The sequence below is a fragment of the Cebidichthys violaceus genome, unplaced genomic scaffold (assembly GCF_023349555.1).
Source record: "Cebidichthys violaceus isolate CVI_PGR_0920_01 unplaced genomic scaffold, fCebVio1.0.p SCAF_15, whole genome shotgun sequence".
Classification (NCBI taxonomy): domain Eukaryota; kingdom Metazoa; phylum Chordata; class Actinopteri; order Perciformes; family Stichaeidae; genus Cebidichthys; species Cebidichthys violaceus.
Window position 1 is genome coordinate 3529065 of NW_027176318.1, and position 19938 is coordinate 3549002.

Below are 19938 nucleotides of genomic sequence, written 5' to 3' on the forward strand. Positions count from 1 at the left end.
AATAATATCACTATTTAATTGAAAATGCATAAAGCAGCAAAGTTAGCGTAAAGGTAAAGTGCGTGTTACTCCGCTGGCTCATGCACTAACTAGATCTGTTCTGAAGTACGAGGGATTTAACAATTCAACTCAGAGAATTGTAGCACCTTATCGGAATGAATTGGAGTTTAAATATGATATCAATGAAACAAAAATGAAATGTATAATTAAGACGAACCCAATGATAAATGAATCCTTTTCATCATATCATTGTCACGGCTGCCAATATACTGAGTTTTATTTAGATGTTGTGATTTTTATTGGCATATTTCAGCATTGTAACTTCCATAGATCAGTAGCAACGAGGACAATTCTCAGGTCTGTGTGCAGGATCCTCCTCTGCCACAATAGTCTTTTGACGAATTTCGCTGAGATTGTCAAATGCTTTCATATTAGTCATGGACCGCTTTACTTTAGAAAGGGTTTTTTTTTTTTTTTTTTTTTAAACCATCTTCCTAAATGTCAAATTATTCCTTCTTTATTTCTCTCCCAGTACAGCGCTGCTTTGATGACAATAAGAAAGATGATAATATAAGAACAGCTACAGTCATACTGTAGATCAGATTTCATAGTAGTTCTTTAGGCTTCACATGAAAGGATTTGAAGGCTCCACAGCTGTCCCAATATTTGTTCAAAAAGTCAGTGTGCAACATTAAGAAATAACACAGGCATACATCATTTGAATGGTATTCCTGAGTTTATCTGTCAGGACTCCACTGTTACTGTCTGCTTTTTGGCTGTTAAGCAAGCTGCACTGGTTCCAAAGGAAACGGAAGTTTATCAATATTATGTTATTATTAAATATATTCCATTTGTCCCACTGACTCTTTAGAAACGTTTGCTCATCTCTGTACATGTTGTGGTTTGCAGTGCAATTATCGGTCGCTCGCCAAAAGATTTCAAGACCTACTTGTACAGCTTTATCAAATTCATGCCACTTGTAAGTGTGTTTTTTATTTTTGTTAACTTCTAAAAAGAAATTGTCACACTTTGTATGCTCTGTCACAAACGTGATCTTAATTGCTCTCTGTGCTTTTTATGATTCTGTAATTCAGTGTCAGTTCGTACTCCTGCACATAATTTGGGGCAGTTAAATATTCTGAAGAGTTTACAGAGGAGACCTGATATGAAAAACTCTGTTTCCTACTGTGTAATTACTAATTCTGTGGTGATGGTTAACTATTTTCATTTAATCATTTAATGCACTTAAAAGTACAATTTAGCATTGTTATTATTTTGATCTAACATGAGCAGTCTATTACTGTTATTGCAAATCTACTTCTGTACCCCTCATTGTTAAATGATAAGGCTGGATATATTCTATATATATTTTTTTTAATCGTCAAGAAAAGTGTGTTCATGGTAATGATGGACATGTCAACCAGTTCATCAGTGTAGCTCATTGACGTTTGTTTAATGGAGCTCTATGGCTGAGAGGAAGATGCACACTGATACACACTTATGTGACGTCAGGGGACTCTCAAAGAACCACACAAATGCAGTGAAGTTCACACATGACAAGTCGTTTGTAAATCAGGTTCAACAATTTGTATAGAAATGTATCAACCTCCAAATATGCTTTTGATGGAAATACATATTTGTAGATTTCTATTGCATTTATTTTAAAACGAGGAATATTTGTGTGTGTGTGCATCAGAAGTAAATTCATCAGTATTTTTGTAGAGAGTCATTTATATATAAATCACAAAATACATTTTGTAAATCCTTCTGTGTGCATTCATCTGGCCGCATATATTCACCGTTGGTTTGTTGACCATTAGAAAAACATAGATTATCTCCAGCCTAATTCTTGTGAGTTTGTATTTCTCTTCTAAATATTTAGCTTTTGCATGTTCTCTTCATTCCCTGTCCTGTGCTCAGCATGAATGCTATAAGGATTGTAGAAGTGAAGCAAAGAGCTGTTGGTGAGCGATGGATACGTGTTTGTTAAGTGTGACTCGGTCATTTCAGATAGCCTTGGTGAACAACTTCCTGAAGTTGGGTCTGTACGAGCTGAAGCTGAGGTTCCGTGAGAGGCTCACTAAGAACCTGTACGACCAGTACCTGCAGTAAGTACCACGGCAACACTACAGCTGCTTTCCCATCATATGCCGCCTTCTGATAATCACTTCATCTTTTGTCATTTATCAAATAAAGCGAAGCAATGAAGCAATAGTAGGTGTACCTTGCACGGCAGCTGGATTCTCACACAAATCCATTTAGTTAAAAAAAAAAAATCAAAATTGTGTGTGTGTGTGTGTGTGTGTGTGTGTGTGTGTGTGTGTGTGTGTGTGTGTGTGTGTGTGTGTGTGTGTGTGAGTGTGAGTGTGAGAGAGAGAGGCACAACTGTTCATTGCTGTAGTAGCGTCACTTATATCAGACCTGGAAAGTATTTCTTCATTAAATAAGTGGGGAAAAAAACCCATGGAAGGCTTGTCGATGGAAAAGATGTTTGGCTTGGAGTTTGATTGACAGATGGTTCATCCCATGGTTGATGGTCCTGTGTAACAAACCATCAGGCGCATTAATAGGTCTCCCCACTTGACTTGTTTAAGAACTTCATGGGGACACCAGGGATGTATACGCTTTGCTTTATTCACACTTGTGAAGTCATCAGGGCCTGTTTCAAAAAGCATATCTAACAAACTCTGAGTTGACTAACTCTGAGATGGGAAACTCTTGAGTTTTCGGTTCCAGAACAGCTGATCAGTATTTGTTCGGACAACTCTTGAGTTTTACTCTGAGTTAAGCTTTTGCATGGTGAATGGGGAAAAAAGCCATCAATGGAGCTGCATACAATGATTCACCATGGCAACGTGTAAATAAACGGCAGGGCCTCCATTTTAATCCGGTGGAATTAGAGATATTATGCCGGTATATGAAAACTGTGCCGATTTTATATTAAAAGACCAGACCAGAGAAAACTGTCAATAAGTTAACACAATACAGGTTCATTCAGTGTCATCCATCTTATTATTTACCAGACTTGCATATCCTTGATAGATGATAAAGTGGTTGTATCTGATTGTATAATAGGCTATAACCTACATTACTTTTTATTATATTTGATCTGATTGGAACGAAACACGGGTTAGCAATTTTAAGATGAAATGTATAGTTGAAGATATTCGAGACATGAATGTAAGCTCACAGTCTGACTGAGTAATAATGTGTTGGGTGATTTAAAGGGTTAAAATACGGTGGATTTTAAATGTTGGACATATATCTGGATCTTGGCTGAACACCATTCACTGGTTTTTATTTCAGCTACTTTAACACATTTAAACACAGTCAATGAAATGTTAGAACACATTTAGACTATACACAGTCTATTTAATAAGGAAATAAATTACTTTCAAACTACATTCTGCAGCTGCACCACCATCCTGCTCACTCAAACATATTAAAATATGATCATCAATATAGGAATTGTGCTGACATACATTTACGTTAAAAAAACCAACACATTACACTCTCAAAAAATTAGTACAAGCAAAGCTTGAAATGTGACTTGAATGTGAGGGCAAAACAATGCTGTTCATAAAAATGACACGTAGCAATCAAAGCAGTAACTTTAGTTCTAAACACCTGTCCAACCAGGACATTTGATTCTGACATACAGTAAACCTCTGCTAATTTAAGATAACCTGTTGGAGATTAGGTAAGGTTCAATTACTATGGCAACTGAGCCAGAGTTTAAACTGCCTCCTTTTCTGGATTAGAAAACCCTCATTTCAAGGTTAACTTAAGTTGCTTTCTGGAACGGGGCCCAGTGCACCTTCATTGTGCTTTAGTTGCACCTCATCACATGTTTACCACTGAACTTTGATGAGCCTAGTGGTGTAGGGTCATGTTTTATGTGATTTTTAAGTTTTTGTGCAATTTGACAAAGCATAAAATGGTGACTAAACAAAGATGCAACAAATTATACAGATAATATAACATTTTGAGACATATGACATACATGATAAATAAATTAGGAAGCGTAAAGCTCAGCCGGTGTGGGCTAGCGGGGGTCCACCCTGTTGGTTGTATTAAGATACTTGACTTTAACCTTTGGGTTTCATTGCCTTGGAACGACCCCAGACCTTCAGAATGGAGCTGGTCCGTTGCAGGGTTTCCCCTGTTTCTCAAAATGGGCTGCCCCCTGACCCTCTGGGAAGTAGCCAGTCAATTATCATCATTGTCTTTTCTTTTTAGTTTTTATGTCATTTGAGGGGCCCTGGCCCTCGCCCATGTCGTCTCATGCCAGGCCAAAACTTAACAACCTATAATGCATGTAAATGAAATGCACAAAGAAAGGGAAGGTTGGTATAATGAATAACAGAAAAGACAGATTCAAGAAAAAAACATTAATGTATGTGTAGGGTTATGGTTTGGGTAAAGTCACAGTAATGATTTGTATTTATGTCGTGTTATGGAGGAAACTCAAAACTCAGCTGTAAACCAAAAATCTGGTAAATAAACGTGATAATGGTTTCGTGGGCAGGAGAGCTCTTTCCATCAAAAGTTAATTATTTGTTCTGTCATAGTCCGTTTATTTTTTACCGCTAATGCAAAAAAAAAACCCAGATTATTACGGATAATACAGAACCAAAGGTCAGAAGGTGAGTTTTGACATCTGTTGAGGTTAGCACATTAAACTCTAGGTGACTTTGCACCTTCGGCGCTCGTCATCCGGACACCAGTAAATGAAGCTCCTCACCATGTAAACATTTCAATCCAGAAGCCCAAACCTGACTGTTTCATAGTCAACTGAAATGTAGCTGCACATTGCAACATAAGGACCTATTCTATGGAGGGGTCATTCTAGAATACCTTTGATCTCCACGTTTTTGAGGTATTTGGAACTTGTGACAGATTATTCAGGTCTCACTGTTAAGTCACAAGGAGGCAATGTGTTGTGTGTTTCCTGTTTGTTTGTTTTTGAGTCTTCACCATGTGTTCTGGCTCTTCAGAGGTTTCACCTACTACAAAATGGGAAACCTGGACAACCGGATAGCCAATGCAGACCAGCTACTGACACAGGATGTGGAGAAATTCTGCAACAGTGTGGTGGACCTCTACTCTAACCTCAGCAAGGTACCACATTTTGTTGGCTTTCAAATGAATAATGTTCAAAAATCTTCTAACGTATATTTAAATGATTGGAGCGGAGTGCTGTGTGAGTCTTTGTTATAGAATGATATGAACTTAAGTGGCATCGCTCAAGCTCTCTGTGCCAGGCAGATTACCGTTTCTTTATGACATACACTGCAGGCCCAATTCTCAATGTACCCCAGGCATGCAAATGTTTTTGTGTTGAAAATGTCAGTGACCTTCATCCATGTGTCATTCACTGTAACTCTCCCAGGGTAGTCGAGTTGTATTATATTTGGAAATTGGAGATTTACAGAACCTCATTTGGCATGAATTAGAGGTTACATGGTATCTTTGCCCTCACCTTACTGCCTGCCAAGCAACCCCAAATCTTTAAGTTCCAGAAACCGTAGACTCTATAGCCCATACATTACGATATGAGCGTCCTGAGCTTCTCCTGCTGCCTGGGGAAAAAGCGATGCTAGGTTAGCCAAGCTGTTTTTGCTGGTACAGGATACGTGCTAATATCGAAGAGCTCCAAGTGTCCTGCTTTATTGTCACATAATTGATATTGCTGAGTTTGAAAAAGAGTATAATTTGTAAATCTGTGTGTCCTTCAGCCTCTGTTGGATATCGGTCTGTACATCTTTAAGCTGACAAGTGCCATTGGTGCTCAGGTAAGTAGGTTATCTCCTGCATGATCTATTCAGTCTATGGAAATGGAATGATACCATGCTCCTAAGATGCTCTCAAGAAAATGGTGGAATTTGAAAGGTTTGATAGCCACATTGTAATAAAGTTGTAAAAGAGCTCAAGAAGGCTAAAGTAACATTTGTCATTAAAGCTATTAGTGAATACATTTTCAATACAAATTAAAGCTGCAAGCAGCATCGATCAGGCCCTCACACCTTTACACACGCCGTGCATTTCCGTGACCGTCAGCCCATCGAGTTAAACGGTAATTCCTGTGTCGACCAATGACATAGCCATATCATTTTGCCAGCATGGCTCAAAATACAATCAAATGTAAGCCTGTAAAGATTCACAAAAAAACTGAATGTGTGTAAACTCACTTTAGTGTTTGTAACATAACAGACTGTCAAAGTAAATGCAGGTCTCACTGTTTGTGCAGGTAGCTTTGAAAACCACTGCTAAGTGGTAGGAGTCAAGGAGAAATGGCAGAATGTATAGTTCCATGTGGGGAAAAAAACCCATTGTAGAGGAATAGGTTGGGCTGCATGCAGTTTGATTTTATTTACCAAACTTCACGTTTCATTGAATTACTTTACATTACGGCCTGGGTCCAAAAGGAACAAAAACAACTTGCTGTACTATTAATGAACACTCCACATACATGCGTGATTTGAAAACTATTGTTATCCAGTGTTTGCACTCCAAATGTCTTACTTTGCACATATTTATAGCGGAGAAGTATTTTTTTTCCGGTGGTGTGACCACAAACCCTTTTAATGTTCAGTGTTTGGACCGCTGTATTTCTAGAATCCTGCTTACAGCCGTGATTGCCAGTAGGTGGCGCTATGACTATGAGCTAATGTTGGCATGCATAAGTCCTCAAGCCATGACTCTCATCAAGCATGTCAAGTTTGGGACAGTTTTGACAAAGTACAGTTGAGTTACAGCAGCTTGATGAATGATGGTGAACCATGTAAAACGTCCACGTCGTTCCATGAAAGCTCAAAATCCTTTGATCACTTTAAACACGTAAGGTCGTTGAAATATGGTAGGGGACGCTAGCTTGCCACTAAATCGCATGAGAGAACTACATTTAGGACTTTAAATGTGTGTGGCATGTTTTGAGCATTTTTAACTCCTCAAAAGCACCTTTTTGTTTTGAGCAACAGCGTTTCAGAAATGGTCAAAAGCTTCGTGGGCTGTCATTATGAACTTCTTCCATTTGTGTGGAACTAATTTGATGTTGATCTGATTTACCTAAGAGAAGCAAACCAAATTATAGAGACTTTAACTTCCTGTTTCCAGTAGGTGGCGCTATGACTATGATTCAATATTGGCCTGCAGATGTCTTCAGGCCTGGAGTTTAATCAAACGTGAAATCTGGTGAAGATCTGATGATGCAGAGTCGAGTTACATCAGTTTATTCGTTCATGGCGAAGGATCAAAATTTGTCTCGCTGCCCTTTAACGAATTTTTGCAATCTTCACAATGAACCATTATTAATGTCTGCAGACTTTTCTGACAAAATTTGAGAGGGATGTGATTAATTATTAATTAATCCCGTTTCATGGCGAAAGTTTTTTTTTTTTTGCTGCCACACTTTTTGATCTTTTAGTAACTTTTCACTGCCTCGGTCTCAAGAGCTTACTGACCAAATCTGAAGTCAATCGGGTCACATCTCTAGAAGGAGTTCGTTAAAGTACGGAGCCTTGAAATGGTCAAACGTCATCAAATTAGAAAATGGCCAACTTCCTGTTTGTTTAAAGGATTTTTTTGTACGTCCCATTATGTTACATACGTCGACCAAATATCATGCAGCTAGGTGAAACGCAATGCTGGGTCTGCTCAAAAGGGGGCGCTAACGACCAAATGTGTCACACTGGGCACCCCCATAAAGCTTGCTATTTTCACATTCAAAACACAAGTAAAAAAAAAAAAAAGATTTAATTTAAATTTGTCCAATTTCAGACATATTAGGATCTATTGATGCCTTAAAGTTGTTCATCAATGCCATGATTCTCTCACACATGAACTACTGTCTTACCAGCTGGACACAGACAGGTGGGCACATTCAAATCAGTAGAAAAGTCAACTTCACATCATTGTAGAATCTTTCTTCTGTATGATTATTTATTTATTTATTTTAAACTGTGAAAACATGATGACTTTTTCAGATATTTTACTTGTGTATAGAATCTTTGTCATCGAGCTGCAGATGAAAATTAGCCTGTATGGCTTCATCTCGTACGCCCCAGAGACGACTACGATAAATAAAACTAATGGTGTGAGCGAACGGTTATAATAATAATAATAAAAGTATTACGAGCTGTTGCTACAGTCCGCATGTCTGAGTTTTCTGAATAGGTACGCAGAGACTAGGAGCCCGTAAAGGGATCAGTGGATTGCCAAGATGTCGCTGAACTTCAATCGACTGTGCAGATCCTACAAGAACTGTAAAAGCTATATGTAAAAAAATAAGCTGCTAAACAGGAAGTGACTTTGTTGTGTCCACCACCCTCCCCCACCTAGGGCCCGGCCGTCATGATGACCTACCTACTGATCTCAGGACTCTTCCTGACCAGGCTGAGAAGGCCCATAGGCAAGATGACGGTCATCGAGCAGCGGTACGAGGGAGAGTACCGCTTCGTCAACTCTCGCCTCATTACCAATAGGTAAACACAGCGTCAACTGCTCAAAAAGCTATTACTGCACAGCTGTTTACTGTAACACTGCATTGATGTTTTTCTTTCCCTATAGTGAGGAGATTGCATTCTACAATGGGAACACCAGAGAAAAGCAGACCATATACTCCACATTCAAGAAACTGGTGGGTAACAGTTTAGCAGTATTTCCCACAAAGTTAGAATATTCTCCCCCAAGGGACTGCATCACTTCATTTATAGTATCACCTCTGACTGGTGTGGTGTGGGTGTGGTCAAGAATGAGTTTGTTGCACCTGTAACCACACCATGTTGTGGTTTCCCAGAGTTTACCTGTACATCACCAGTTAAACTGCTGGAAAACAGAGAAGCTTTCCAGAGGGTGTTAGGTTACTCCTTTTTAATTTGCCTGCAGCAGCAGCAGTGCTTTGTTGTCTTTTGGGATCAACCAGAGGCCTGTACTACGCAGCAAGTTCAACATACCCAGGATGTCTTTTTGTTATCTGACCTCACAAACCATAACAGCTGCAATCGCGCTAAGCTTTCACCCAACGATGGTTTTAAACATACTAACTCGACCCAGCTATTGGCACATTCGCATAAATTACTGTTTGCAGCATATTACCAGTCAGAAACATTTCTACTGTCAGCAGAGCGGCACATCTTTCAAAGGAAGAGCAAACGTTTAGACAACTACGAGGAAGTTAAAAGTGTCTAGAGTACAATTAGATCTGACTATAAAGGTAAGGCAATGCCTTCTCCGACATGTCGCACATAATAATATGATAAGAGAGAAGTACACTACCGTGGTGACCCTGAACACCCACTAACCCTAAATCCTGCTTCATACTACAGGCCTTAGGTCTACGACTTCTAGCTGGTCAAGTCCTCTGCCTTTTGAACCATTTCATGGAAGGCAGTGTTATACATGCAACAACAACATTTCATGTTTTTCTTCTTTTTTTTATCGACTTCGATACAGCTGAAAACATGGTGTTGCCTAGTGGAATAAAACGTGTACAGCAGTGGCTCTGGCTGCACAGGTTGCAAGAGGAAAGCGACAGCGCTGTGTTTTACAGAAAAACGGCACGACTCGTTTCTAAAATGGGTTTCTACTCGGGGGGGGGGGGGGGGGGGGGGGGGACGGGACAAAGTCTGCGCAAGTCTGTATCGCTGTGTTTTCCAAACTTCCGAACACATTTGCGTTTTGTCTTCCAGGTGGACCACTTGCATAACTTTATCTTCTTTCGCTTCTCCATGGGATTTGTGGACAGCATAATTGCCAAGTGTAAGTAGATGTATCTCTTTAATTCACAATATTTATGTCGTATTCCTGATATTTATGTTCCTTGCTGTATCCGATGTAATTGGTAACAACAACAATAATAATAATTCATATTAAGTATCATTTTAGTAAGGCTCCTGTGGTGTTAAATATGTTAGAAAATATAACATTTTATGTATTTGCACTGTTTAAATAGGTGATGTGAAAAACTTGATATCATGAATGCAGAGGGGTTAAAATAATCTGGTCCGTTTATTATGCCAACTATGGAAATGTAATCCTTAACTACAGGTAGTAAACAGTGACTGTGAGCAACATAAGACATGTCTCTGTTTCAGTAATTTAACAGGATATCAAACATTTTATAGCATAAATATGACAATAAATGTCTAATTATTGTCATATTCAACATCCTTGTCTTGGGCCACATGACAGGAATTTGGTAGAATTTGAGTATAAGCAATAGAATGTATGTGAGAACCATATTTATACAATTAGGCCCAGTCAAAAACATAATTGTGTCTTTATTCTCTGTTTCTTATATGTCCACATGGCGTTCCTGCACAGACTTGGCCACTGTAGTGGGTTACCTGGTGGTTAGCCGGCCATTCCTCAGCCCGTCACACCCTCGACACCTGCACAGCACACACTCTGAGCTGCTCGAGGTCAGAGAAATCACACGCACGCATGCACGCACGCACACACACACACACACACACACACACACACACACACACACACACACTCTTGTGTGGTAAAATAAAACTTGAAAATAGAATCATTTAAAAGGGTCAAAAACTGGAATGCTTTCCAAAAAAGATTATTGTAAGACATCAGTTTTGACTTTGAATGGAGTTGATGGACGTCTCGCTTTGCCAAACAATACAGTGCACACAACTGTGTGAGGTAATTTTGACAATAATAAACATATCTTATTATAATAATGCCATCGTAAAATGAAGAAACCAAAGTGGCTCCCTGGTAGAAACCCCATATAAAGTCGTACAGCTTCCTTTGGAAATGCCTTGCAGTGATGTGTTGGGGCTCTGAGGTTTAATGGGATGGGACCTGTTTTGCCTGTAGGACTACTACCAGAGTGGGAGGATGCTCCTGAGACTGTCCCAGGCCCTGGGCAGGATAGTGCTGGCTGGCCGAGAGATGACCCGTCTCTCAGGGTGAGTGTTCCAGAATAGCACAGAAAAGATGACTATTAAAAAAATCATGAAAACTTGAAACTGATACATAAAAAGCTCATTGGTCCATCTATCTGAAGGTCCTTTAAAATTGAGTAGCCATTTTGATAGGATGAATCCACTTTTTTTGTGGTAGATTGATCTTGAATCTGTCTTTCTGCTGACTCATACGGATCACTCTTTAGACTGTTAAAGCTCTGTTCGTTCTTCATCTGTTTAGCCTCTTCATTCATTCAGTTTAAAGAAAATAGTTTAGTTTTCAGTACGCAGCTTGCATTCTGAACTCTTTTGTGTGTGTGTGTGTGTGTGTGTGTGTGTGTGTGTGTGTGTGTGTGTGTGTGTGTGTGTGTGTGTGTGTGTGTGTGTGTGTGTGTGTGTGTGTGTGTGTGTGTGTGTGTGTGTGTGTGTGTGTTATCGTCTTGACCAGTTCTGGTTAAAATGAAATGTCCTGAAGGCTATCTCTCTCTGAAGCAGAGGGAGCTTTCTTTACTGCCTTAACTGGCAGAATATAGAAGTCTTCACTCTTGGTTGCTAGTGATCTAGACCCCCACCTGGGATCCAGGTCATGTCGGGTCCAAATCATTTTCAGTCGGCAACAAAGGTCCCAAGGCTAGAATCGATGAAATCCACCGACCTCCAGTGCCGAAGTTGCCAGTTGTGGTGTTAAGTTGTGCGGCGTTCTGCAGTGAGAGTTGTGCGGCGTTCTGCAGTGAGAGTTGTGCGGCGTTCTGCAGTGAGAGTTGTGCGGCGTTCTGCAGTGAGAGTTGTGCGGCGTGCTGCAGTGAGAGTTGTGCGGCGTTCTGCAGTGAGAGTTGTGCGGCGTTCTGCAGTGAGAGTTGTGCGGCGTTCTGCAGTGAGAGTTGTGCGGCGTTCTGCAGTGAGAGTTGTGCGGCGTTCTGCAGTGAGAGTTGTGCGGCCTCCCCTGTCACACAAAACACAGAGCATTAAGGACAGAAGGATTTATTCCGTCTCCCTCGCTAATTACAAACACACAAAGTCTTTTTGTCTGTTTGTGTGAGGTAAAGACATTAACAAATGAAATTTAATGGGGGTTTTGTTTTAAGGCAAGCTGCAATAATATTACAGCCATTTGTACATTTACAAGTGAATATCACGATTCAGAGACGCAAGCTGTTCCATCAAAACATAACCAGCTCTGTAAGGAGAGTGCAGCAGCTGCAGCCTGTGCACATTAGTGTTAGAATGGAAATACTACAATCTAGGAAGGAAACAACAAAATATTACACTTCCTTCCAAATGAGACAGAGCTGGGATCTAGTTCTGATGAATTCAAATATTATTTTTTTTTATCATGCCTATCTATATCCTCCACAGATTTACATCTCGTATCACTGAACTGATGAAAGTCTTAAAGGAGCTGAATGCTGGCAAATATGAACGCACCATGGTGTCCCAGCAGGAGAAGGGTAAATAGGACTCCTCATCACAACCAAATATGTGACAGAAATGAGTTCTCATCTCAGGTAACCGGAGCTGTGCAGACAAACCATTGAACACATTTTTGGTTTATTTCATTCACTTTAGAGTCAGACACTGCAGAGAAACTCGTACTGGTGCCTGGGAGTGGTCAAATTATCAACAGAGATAACCTCATCAAGTAGGTCTCTTATTCTGCTCTTGGCATATTTTTTTGTTTTTTTTCCCCCAAGAGCTCCGCTTTAACATTTTATTTATTTCTTTTTCAGATTTGACCATGCACCCCTAGCAACACCCAATGGAGACATTTTGATCAGAGACCTCACGTTTGAGGTAAAGCTCATCCTTGGTTGATATATCTCATCCAGACAGGCTAACTGACTGGATGAACAAATTAATGAATGAAGTTGTTGAAAATAAACCACATTTGGTTTTGTTGTATTGTGTTCCACCATGTCAGTGTTTCTGTGTCCTCTGTAGGTGAGGTCTGGCACCAATGTTCTTGTGTGTGGACCCAACGGCTGTGGAAAGAGCTCTCTGTTCAGAGTGCTCGGAGAGGTGAGAAACCTGCTTAGCTTGATGGATTTGGTCTGTAAAATATTGTACATATGTTCTGCCTGTGTGGCATAAAAAAAAAAAAAAATCAATCGTATGTTGTTGTTGTTTTTAAAGCTGTGGCCTCTGTTTGGAGGACACCTGACGAAACCTGAGAGAGGGAAGCTCTTCTATGTTCCACAGGTAAGAGTTTCCTCTTATCTTCCAGCTCTGACTTTTGGCAGCTACTTGGTATACTGTTTTATGTGTATGATATACACATAATATTGTATATATTGTTATTACAAATATAAACAAACACTATATAATTGAACTATACAAAAAGAAAGATGACATATTTACTGAACTGCAGCCAATTATATGTGTGTGTGTGTGTGTGTGTGTGTATATATATATATACATACATACATACATACATACATACATACATACATACATATACATATATATATATATATATATATATACATATATATATATACATATATATATATATACATATACATATATACATATACATATATACATATACATATATACATATATATATATATATATATATATATACATATATACATATATACATATATACATATATACATATATATATATACATATATATATATATACATATATACATATATATATACATATATACATACATATATACATAAACATATTGTTTAGGTGGCAGTCTACAAAACATACAAAATGTATATCTCAACAATCAAAACACTGGTGCAAAGATTAAAACAAGTTAAATGGTATACATGAAAATGTAGGAGTAGAATATCTCACAGGAATGTTTTAACATGCTCAGTTCAATGACTCAGACTAAATAAAAAAAATAAAAAAACTACAACTATTTTATATTTGGAATAATGTATTCCAAACTGTTGCGTTTGTCCAGAGGCCTTACATGACTCTGGGTTCTCTGAGGGACCAAGTCATCTACCCCGACACCTATGAAGACCAGCGACGGAAAGGCATCGCTGACCATGTGAGACACTACACATTCCCACACACTCTCACTGTCTGTGTGTTTCCAATCACTTGCATCATCTCGTGTGTGCGTGTGTCTGTGTGTCTGTCCAGATATTGAAAGAGTATCTCGACAACGTCCAGCTGGGTCACATCCTGGACAGGGAGGGTAGCTGGGACTCGGTCCAGGACTGGATGGATGTCCTCAGTGGAGGAGAGAAGCAGAGGATGGCTGTAAGGACTCACTAGCTGTACAGGAAACATGACCGATTGATTTACATTACTAAAAACACGACGCATCCATTTTGTGAAGTGATTATCCTGCTCAGTCAGGTTGGTGTGGGCCTCTCCCTGCTCATACGCACACCTACCGTGTATCATGTCAAAGTAACATGTTAGTCATTCCAACCTCTCTGAAGTCAGTAAACCATCACAAATTCAAAATGTTATAATTTTACTTTTGTTAAAGTAATCTTTTCATTATGAAGACACAATTCAAATGATAAGGAAATAAAAGATTATATTTCTATGGATTCAAACCAATCATTAGTAGTTTTAATGATGTGTTATAATCTGTTTAGAGGTATTCTAAACAGATCATAATTCATCTCTAATATTTGAGTCCTTCAAACATCTGGATTTATTCAAGTTTCTCACTAACGCTGCATTTTACAGATTACTCTTGATGTGTTCACATGTAATCTGTAAAATGTAGTCATTAAAACTCCAATAACTTTGTAATTTCCCTTCACCCAAATACAAATTTTCACTGAGCAGAGCCTTAACCTAGTTACTAGCTCTCATTATGTCAACTTAAACCGATGATTTGTTTGTAATGTTACTAACATTATTTGTTTGACTTGATGTTAAGGCTGTGTACACAAGGCTGTCTTTGTTTGTAGCAAATGCTGAGTGTGTCTCTTTGTGTGTAGATGGCCAGGCTGTTCTACCACAAGCCCCAGTTTGCCATTCTGGACGAGTGCACCAGTGCAGTGAGTGTAGATGTGGAGGATTTCATCTACAGCCACTGCAGGACGGTATGACCCAACAACACGTCATGCACACGCAAATACAGTACTTCTGTGTGTTTTTTATTTCAGATAACTTCCCTTTTACCTAATTTCGTTTTTTACTTACCGGTTCTCTGTTATTGTTCAGCGAAGCCAATACACGAACCAAAGCTAAATGCCTCTGGCAGCTACAGACAAAAGGCTGATTTTATTTATTTTTAATATCCTGTTTTAAAACCCCTCGATCCCTCAATAGGGATGGATAGCACTATAACTCTACTCCTCTTATCAGTACTCCTTATATGATTGGTTCTTAAATGATAATCGTATCAGTTCTTATGCATTACTAAAGAACTTATTTAGTAATTACTGAATTTTAAGTAAAGTTTAATCACAGGTTTCTTCCTCTTTGACTTAACTATTGCCTCGTCCAACCTGGACAAACATCCATCATGCTTAATTTAGATTTAAAAAAAACTCGACAGTTATGACTGCAGTTTTTAATTTTATGACTGTTGCTGCACCAAATAAAAGTCATTTAGTTAATATAATCCCATACAGAAGCATACACATGTCATACAGAAATGCATTAACAAAAGTTACAGGCCGCCTCACTGGGAGCCAGTATACATCTCACTCACACAATGCACTCATATACACACTGGTACGTACACACAGAGAGAAGTGGGAAAGAGTGTCTTTAGGAGCAGCAGCAGTCAGTTAGTCAGAAGTGACTCATCTGTCTCACACACACACACACACACACACACACACACACACACACACACACACACACACACACACACACACACACACGTACAGCAGCTCTACTCGGAGAGTAAAAAGGCCTGCCGCCGTTGGGTCTTTATTACCCTGTCGAGTCAGGAGCAGCTTACCACAGGAAGTAGAGCTATTCTTATTCTCCTACTTCACCATCAACTAAAACGGCAGTGCTCCTTGGAGAAAATGCCTCCATTTCCAGTGGTTCAGCTCTTCACCATCTGTAAATGTTTAGTGGTCTTGGGTTTAGTGTGATGAAGCAGTCCATAAAATAATCTTACAGCTGCCACTGTATGCAAGTCTTTGAGGATGGTTGTAATTAATAGTTAACTGACAATAGGACTTTTTACCCTTTTTTTTTTTTGTATTTTTTAATTTGTATTTTTTTTATAAAGGAACAGTGTGTAACATTTAGGGGTATTAATTGGCAGAAATAGAATATAATATGCGACACTATTTGCACTATTTCCATTAGTGCATAATGACCTGAAACTAAGAATCACAACGTTTTATTTAGCTTAGAAAGAATGTTTCTACGGCAGCCCAGAACGGACAATCCTGTTTTTTATGTATTTATTTTTGTTTTTACAATACTTTGTATGATTTAAAAGCAATCATTTAGTGATGAAAAAGATATATGATGAGTATTGATCCTTGCACTAATATAATCCAAAATAAATTGGTCATGTAGTTGCTTGCCATCTGAAACCTCCCCACTAGATGCTGCTAGATCTCAGTGTTCCTTTAAAAGTACAACATGTAGTCCCATTGCTGGTTTGTGTTTCTAAACCGCATTCAGAACTCGCCCCTCTTCAGCTTCAGGAGAGCAAAAGAAAGGAGAGAGAGAGAAAACTCAAATGGATGTAAGCAGGCAATAAACACGGTCAACAATTTAACAAACAAGACATTAACAATATCTTCCAAAAAGCTGCATACAAAAACCAAGAATAAAAACACTAATAATTTCTGAAGAAATGGTTTGACAGTGAATGTAAATAAATGAGAAAACACTTCTCAGTTATCAAACTGGAAACGCAGAAGGCATTTAACAGTACAAACAAACCATAAGACCAAAGAAATTCCACCAAGACCGCAAACACAGTAGAGCAGATAGAAATCGACGAAGTCACAACAATAAGCAATACAAAATGCAGACTTTAATAACTTGAGGAACCTGAGGATCTGAGCATCAATCAAACTGAAATTAAAACAAAAAAGACATCCTTGAAATCAGCCATCAAGAATAACCAAATCCCATTAGATCATCCAATAACACAAAACGAGTTGAAAACTCTTCTTTCTCAAGTGGATTATGTGGTAAGATATGACCTTTATTAAATGTATGCACAAGCACAACCAGATACCTACTTTTCACAGATGACCTTACTCTGTTGTCCCCAACCAACATCACCTGACCATGCTGGAACAGTACGGTCTGAACTGGGCCTTGGAGCTAAATTTCAGGAAAAACAAATCATGATATTTCACAAAAATAACTAAAAAAACAAAAAAAACAACAGATTTCTTAAAAGATATCATTTTATAGTTCCCAACCAGCCTGCCATCATCTCTGATTCAACAACACAGTAGAAACAGGAAGTCAATGAGAATAGTTGTGAATGGCAGCTGTAGACTCGGTCGCCTGTTCATGCCAGGCGTGTGATGATTTAAGCAGTTATCATTGACGCTGAGGAGCTCGCAGCATCTTGTCGCTTATTAAAGGTTAATGATCCGACGATTGAGGGTCGGCTGTCGGTCGAAAACAGAATCTCAATTGGTGTCTTTGATCCACAGGTGGGCATCAGCCTGTTCACAGTGTCCCACAGAAAGTCTCTGTGGAAGCACCACGAGGTATGTCTTTAATCCTCCCATTCTCACAGCCACCTTTTTCTTACTTTCCATCACTGCAGTCTGACAAACGTTTCCTTCTCTGAGCACATTTAGCTGTCGATCATCAGACATTAAAACAGGGCTGCCCATTCAATGATATGATGGGCTATTATTCACTGTATGGTATAATTGTGTATGTGACAAACCAAGTTTCTGTTACTTCTGTAAGTAAGGCAGCCCAACAGATTGATAGGACATCTGAAGAGATGCCTTAGCTTGTTTCTACTTGCTGCTGCTGCCGTTGGATGTCTTGTGTGTCTCTCTCACTGACTTTGTCTGTTTCGTTCTGTCATGAAGTATTATCTCCACATGGATGGGAGAGGAAACTACGAGTTCAAGCCCATCACAGAGGAGACTGTGGAGTTTGGCTCCTAACTGGAAAGTAGCGCTCCGATGAAACCAGTCCACTAATTATTTGCACTTGAGATAGTGGTTATAGAAAATAATGTTTGATCATATGTTTTCTGTTATTTAAATCATCACCTTCGTCTAATCATGAATTTGCAATTATTAAAAAAAAATAACCATGTTCCTTATATTGCCAACTTCTAAGTTGTGTTTAACACACGCAAGACGTGTTTCAGTGAAGGTGGAAATGTACTACATTGTTTTAATCAACTCCGCACATGCAAATATGTCTCGCATCAGTAACAGAGATTAGCTTGTAGCGCTACGCTAGAAGCCACAGTGGTCTTTGAGGAAACGTGTCCCTCCCACAGTGAACTGCGTTCCTGCACATGATAACATGAACGCTTGTATTCACAACGCGATTCTGTCTGGACGTCATGCTCCTGGCTGTCCTGTTGGTGCTCATTTCAAGTTACACTGGGAATGATTTTCAGGCCTTAAAATAACGAAGGAAACTGACGATTATCTTGTCGCGTCGGAGTATCGAGCTGTTGTCATGTGGTTACAGCATAGTTATCTGAGGATATAGGCTTACTTGCTACTTCCTGTCATTTTCACCCTGTTCCTTTCTGGTTCATTTTCTCGAGCACAAACGGTGATAGAAGCCTCGTAGATATCTCATGGAGTAAAGCCTACTGTTATCCTGATGTAACCCTAACCCCCAGAAAACTGTCACATGATCAAGGGCCCACCAATTAGAAGTCCTCCACCCATCTGCTTGCATTTTAAACATTCCACCTTTAACACATTTTGTGTGTGTGTGTGTGTGTGTGTGTGTGTGTGTGTGTGTGTGTGTGTGTGTGTGTGTGATTGCCCTTGATGACTATGATGAGGAGTATGACGCCGGGATAGGCCTGCATTGAAATGGTGACACTTTTGGAACAAAAAATAAATTCATTTCGGTTGATTCTCTGCAGTAGGGATGTGCGAGCAGAGGACATTTTGCATAGATTTTAACTTTGATACATTTTGTGGTTTTGCTCCATTGACCAAACTGTAGTGGAAGTGCTGACCTTTTGTGGGACTCGAATTATGCCAGAGCATACTAAAAGTAGGAAGCTATCACACTGAAGCATGTGGCCTCATCCAGTTTTCTTTGACGTTGCTCCATTAAACGTTGCACAGTTCATTCCTAAATGAACTGTGTGAGAACACAGGTTCTCTGGCCTGACTGAGCTTTAATCCACAAAGTCATAGGCAGACCAATGATTGTGATTTAACGAATGAACATGGCTAACATGATTCAGCAAACATCCCCCCCCCCCCACCACCACCCAACACACTGTGTTCTGGTAGATAACAGCTGTAAGACTAATTGTTGGGGTACACTTGCTGTTGCCAGGTTGACCAGTAATTCACAAAACCCAAGGCTGTCCTAAAGGAAACGGAACACAAGGCAATCTGATTGGCTGTTGAGTTCACATGCTTGTTGTCCAACCATGAATAATATTCCCTGGTCACTCAGCAGGGTTCAACTGATTTGTTGATTATACCTGAAATTACTGATCAATTGGCAAATATTCATAGTTATTAGTTATTTTCTTATTATGATCTTAAAATTCAATTTATTTTTCTTGGGAGGTGGGATTAAAATGTATGTTAATGTTAGACTTCTGTTGATGACTGATTTTACACAAGTTCTATGAAGCAGAGGACTGGCTCTGAAGTGTAATGATGACTTTTGTCAATTGATTACTGATCGCTTCCCCAGCCTCTCTGCCATCACTCAACACCTCTGTTTTCTGACACTGATGAGAAATGTAAAAATGTAAAGCAGCAGCCTCGGCTATACCCATTGTTTTGTATGGATAATAACGCTGTAATGACCTCACTCTGAATAAAATAAGCTGTTGGAGTAAATGGAAAAAGATCTTTCTTTCTTTCTTTTTGGCGTTAAGAGATGAGTGAGGGTGAGACAACAAACCGAA

General features: G+C 39.2%; 1 protein-coding gene across 3 annotated transcripts in view; it reads left to right on the plus strand.

Moving 5' to 3' along the window:
• abcd3a (ATP-binding cassette, sub-family D (ALD), member 3a) overlaps window positions 1-19878 on the plus strand; it is a 27129-nt gene extending 7251 nt beyond the window's left edge. For 2 of the 3 annotated variants that reach the window (XM_068709619.1, XM_068709622.1), the window contains exons 5-23: window positions 910-979; window positions 2011-2108; window positions 4998-5121; window positions 5739-5795; window positions 8341-8483; window positions 8569-8638; window positions 9690-9759; window positions 10324-10421; window positions 10840-10931; window positions 12285-12376; window positions 12495-12567; window positions 12656-12719; window positions 12867-12944; window positions 13059-13124; window positions 13852-13941; window positions 14037-14156; window positions 14855-14959; window positions 17507-17563; window positions 17900-19878. In XM_068709619.1, the coding sequence (XP_068565720.1) occupies window positions 910-979; window positions 2011-2108; window positions 4998-5121; window positions 5739-5795; window positions 8341-8483; window positions 8569-8638; window positions 9690-9759; window positions 10324-10421; window positions 10840-10931; window positions 12285-12376; window positions 12495-12567; window positions 12656-12719; window positions 12867-12944; window positions 13059-13124; window positions 13852-13941; window positions 14037-14156; window positions 14855-14959; window positions 17507-17563; window positions 17900-17977 (1645 nt within the window). In that variant the 3' untranslated portion in view covers window positions 17978-19878. The remainder of the gene's footprint in view (window positions 1-909; window positions 980-2010; window positions 2109-4997; window positions 5122-5738; window positions 5796-8340; window positions 8484-8568; window positions 8639-9689; window positions 9760-10323; window positions 10422-10839; window positions 10932-12284; window positions 12377-12494; window positions 12568-12655; window positions 12720-12866; window positions 12945-13058; window positions 13125-13851; window positions 13942-14036; window positions 14157-14854; window positions 14960-17506; window positions 17564-17899) is intronic. The other variant, XM_068709620.1, reaches the window with a different exon arrangement.
• Window positions 19879-19938: the final 60 nt, after the last annotated feature.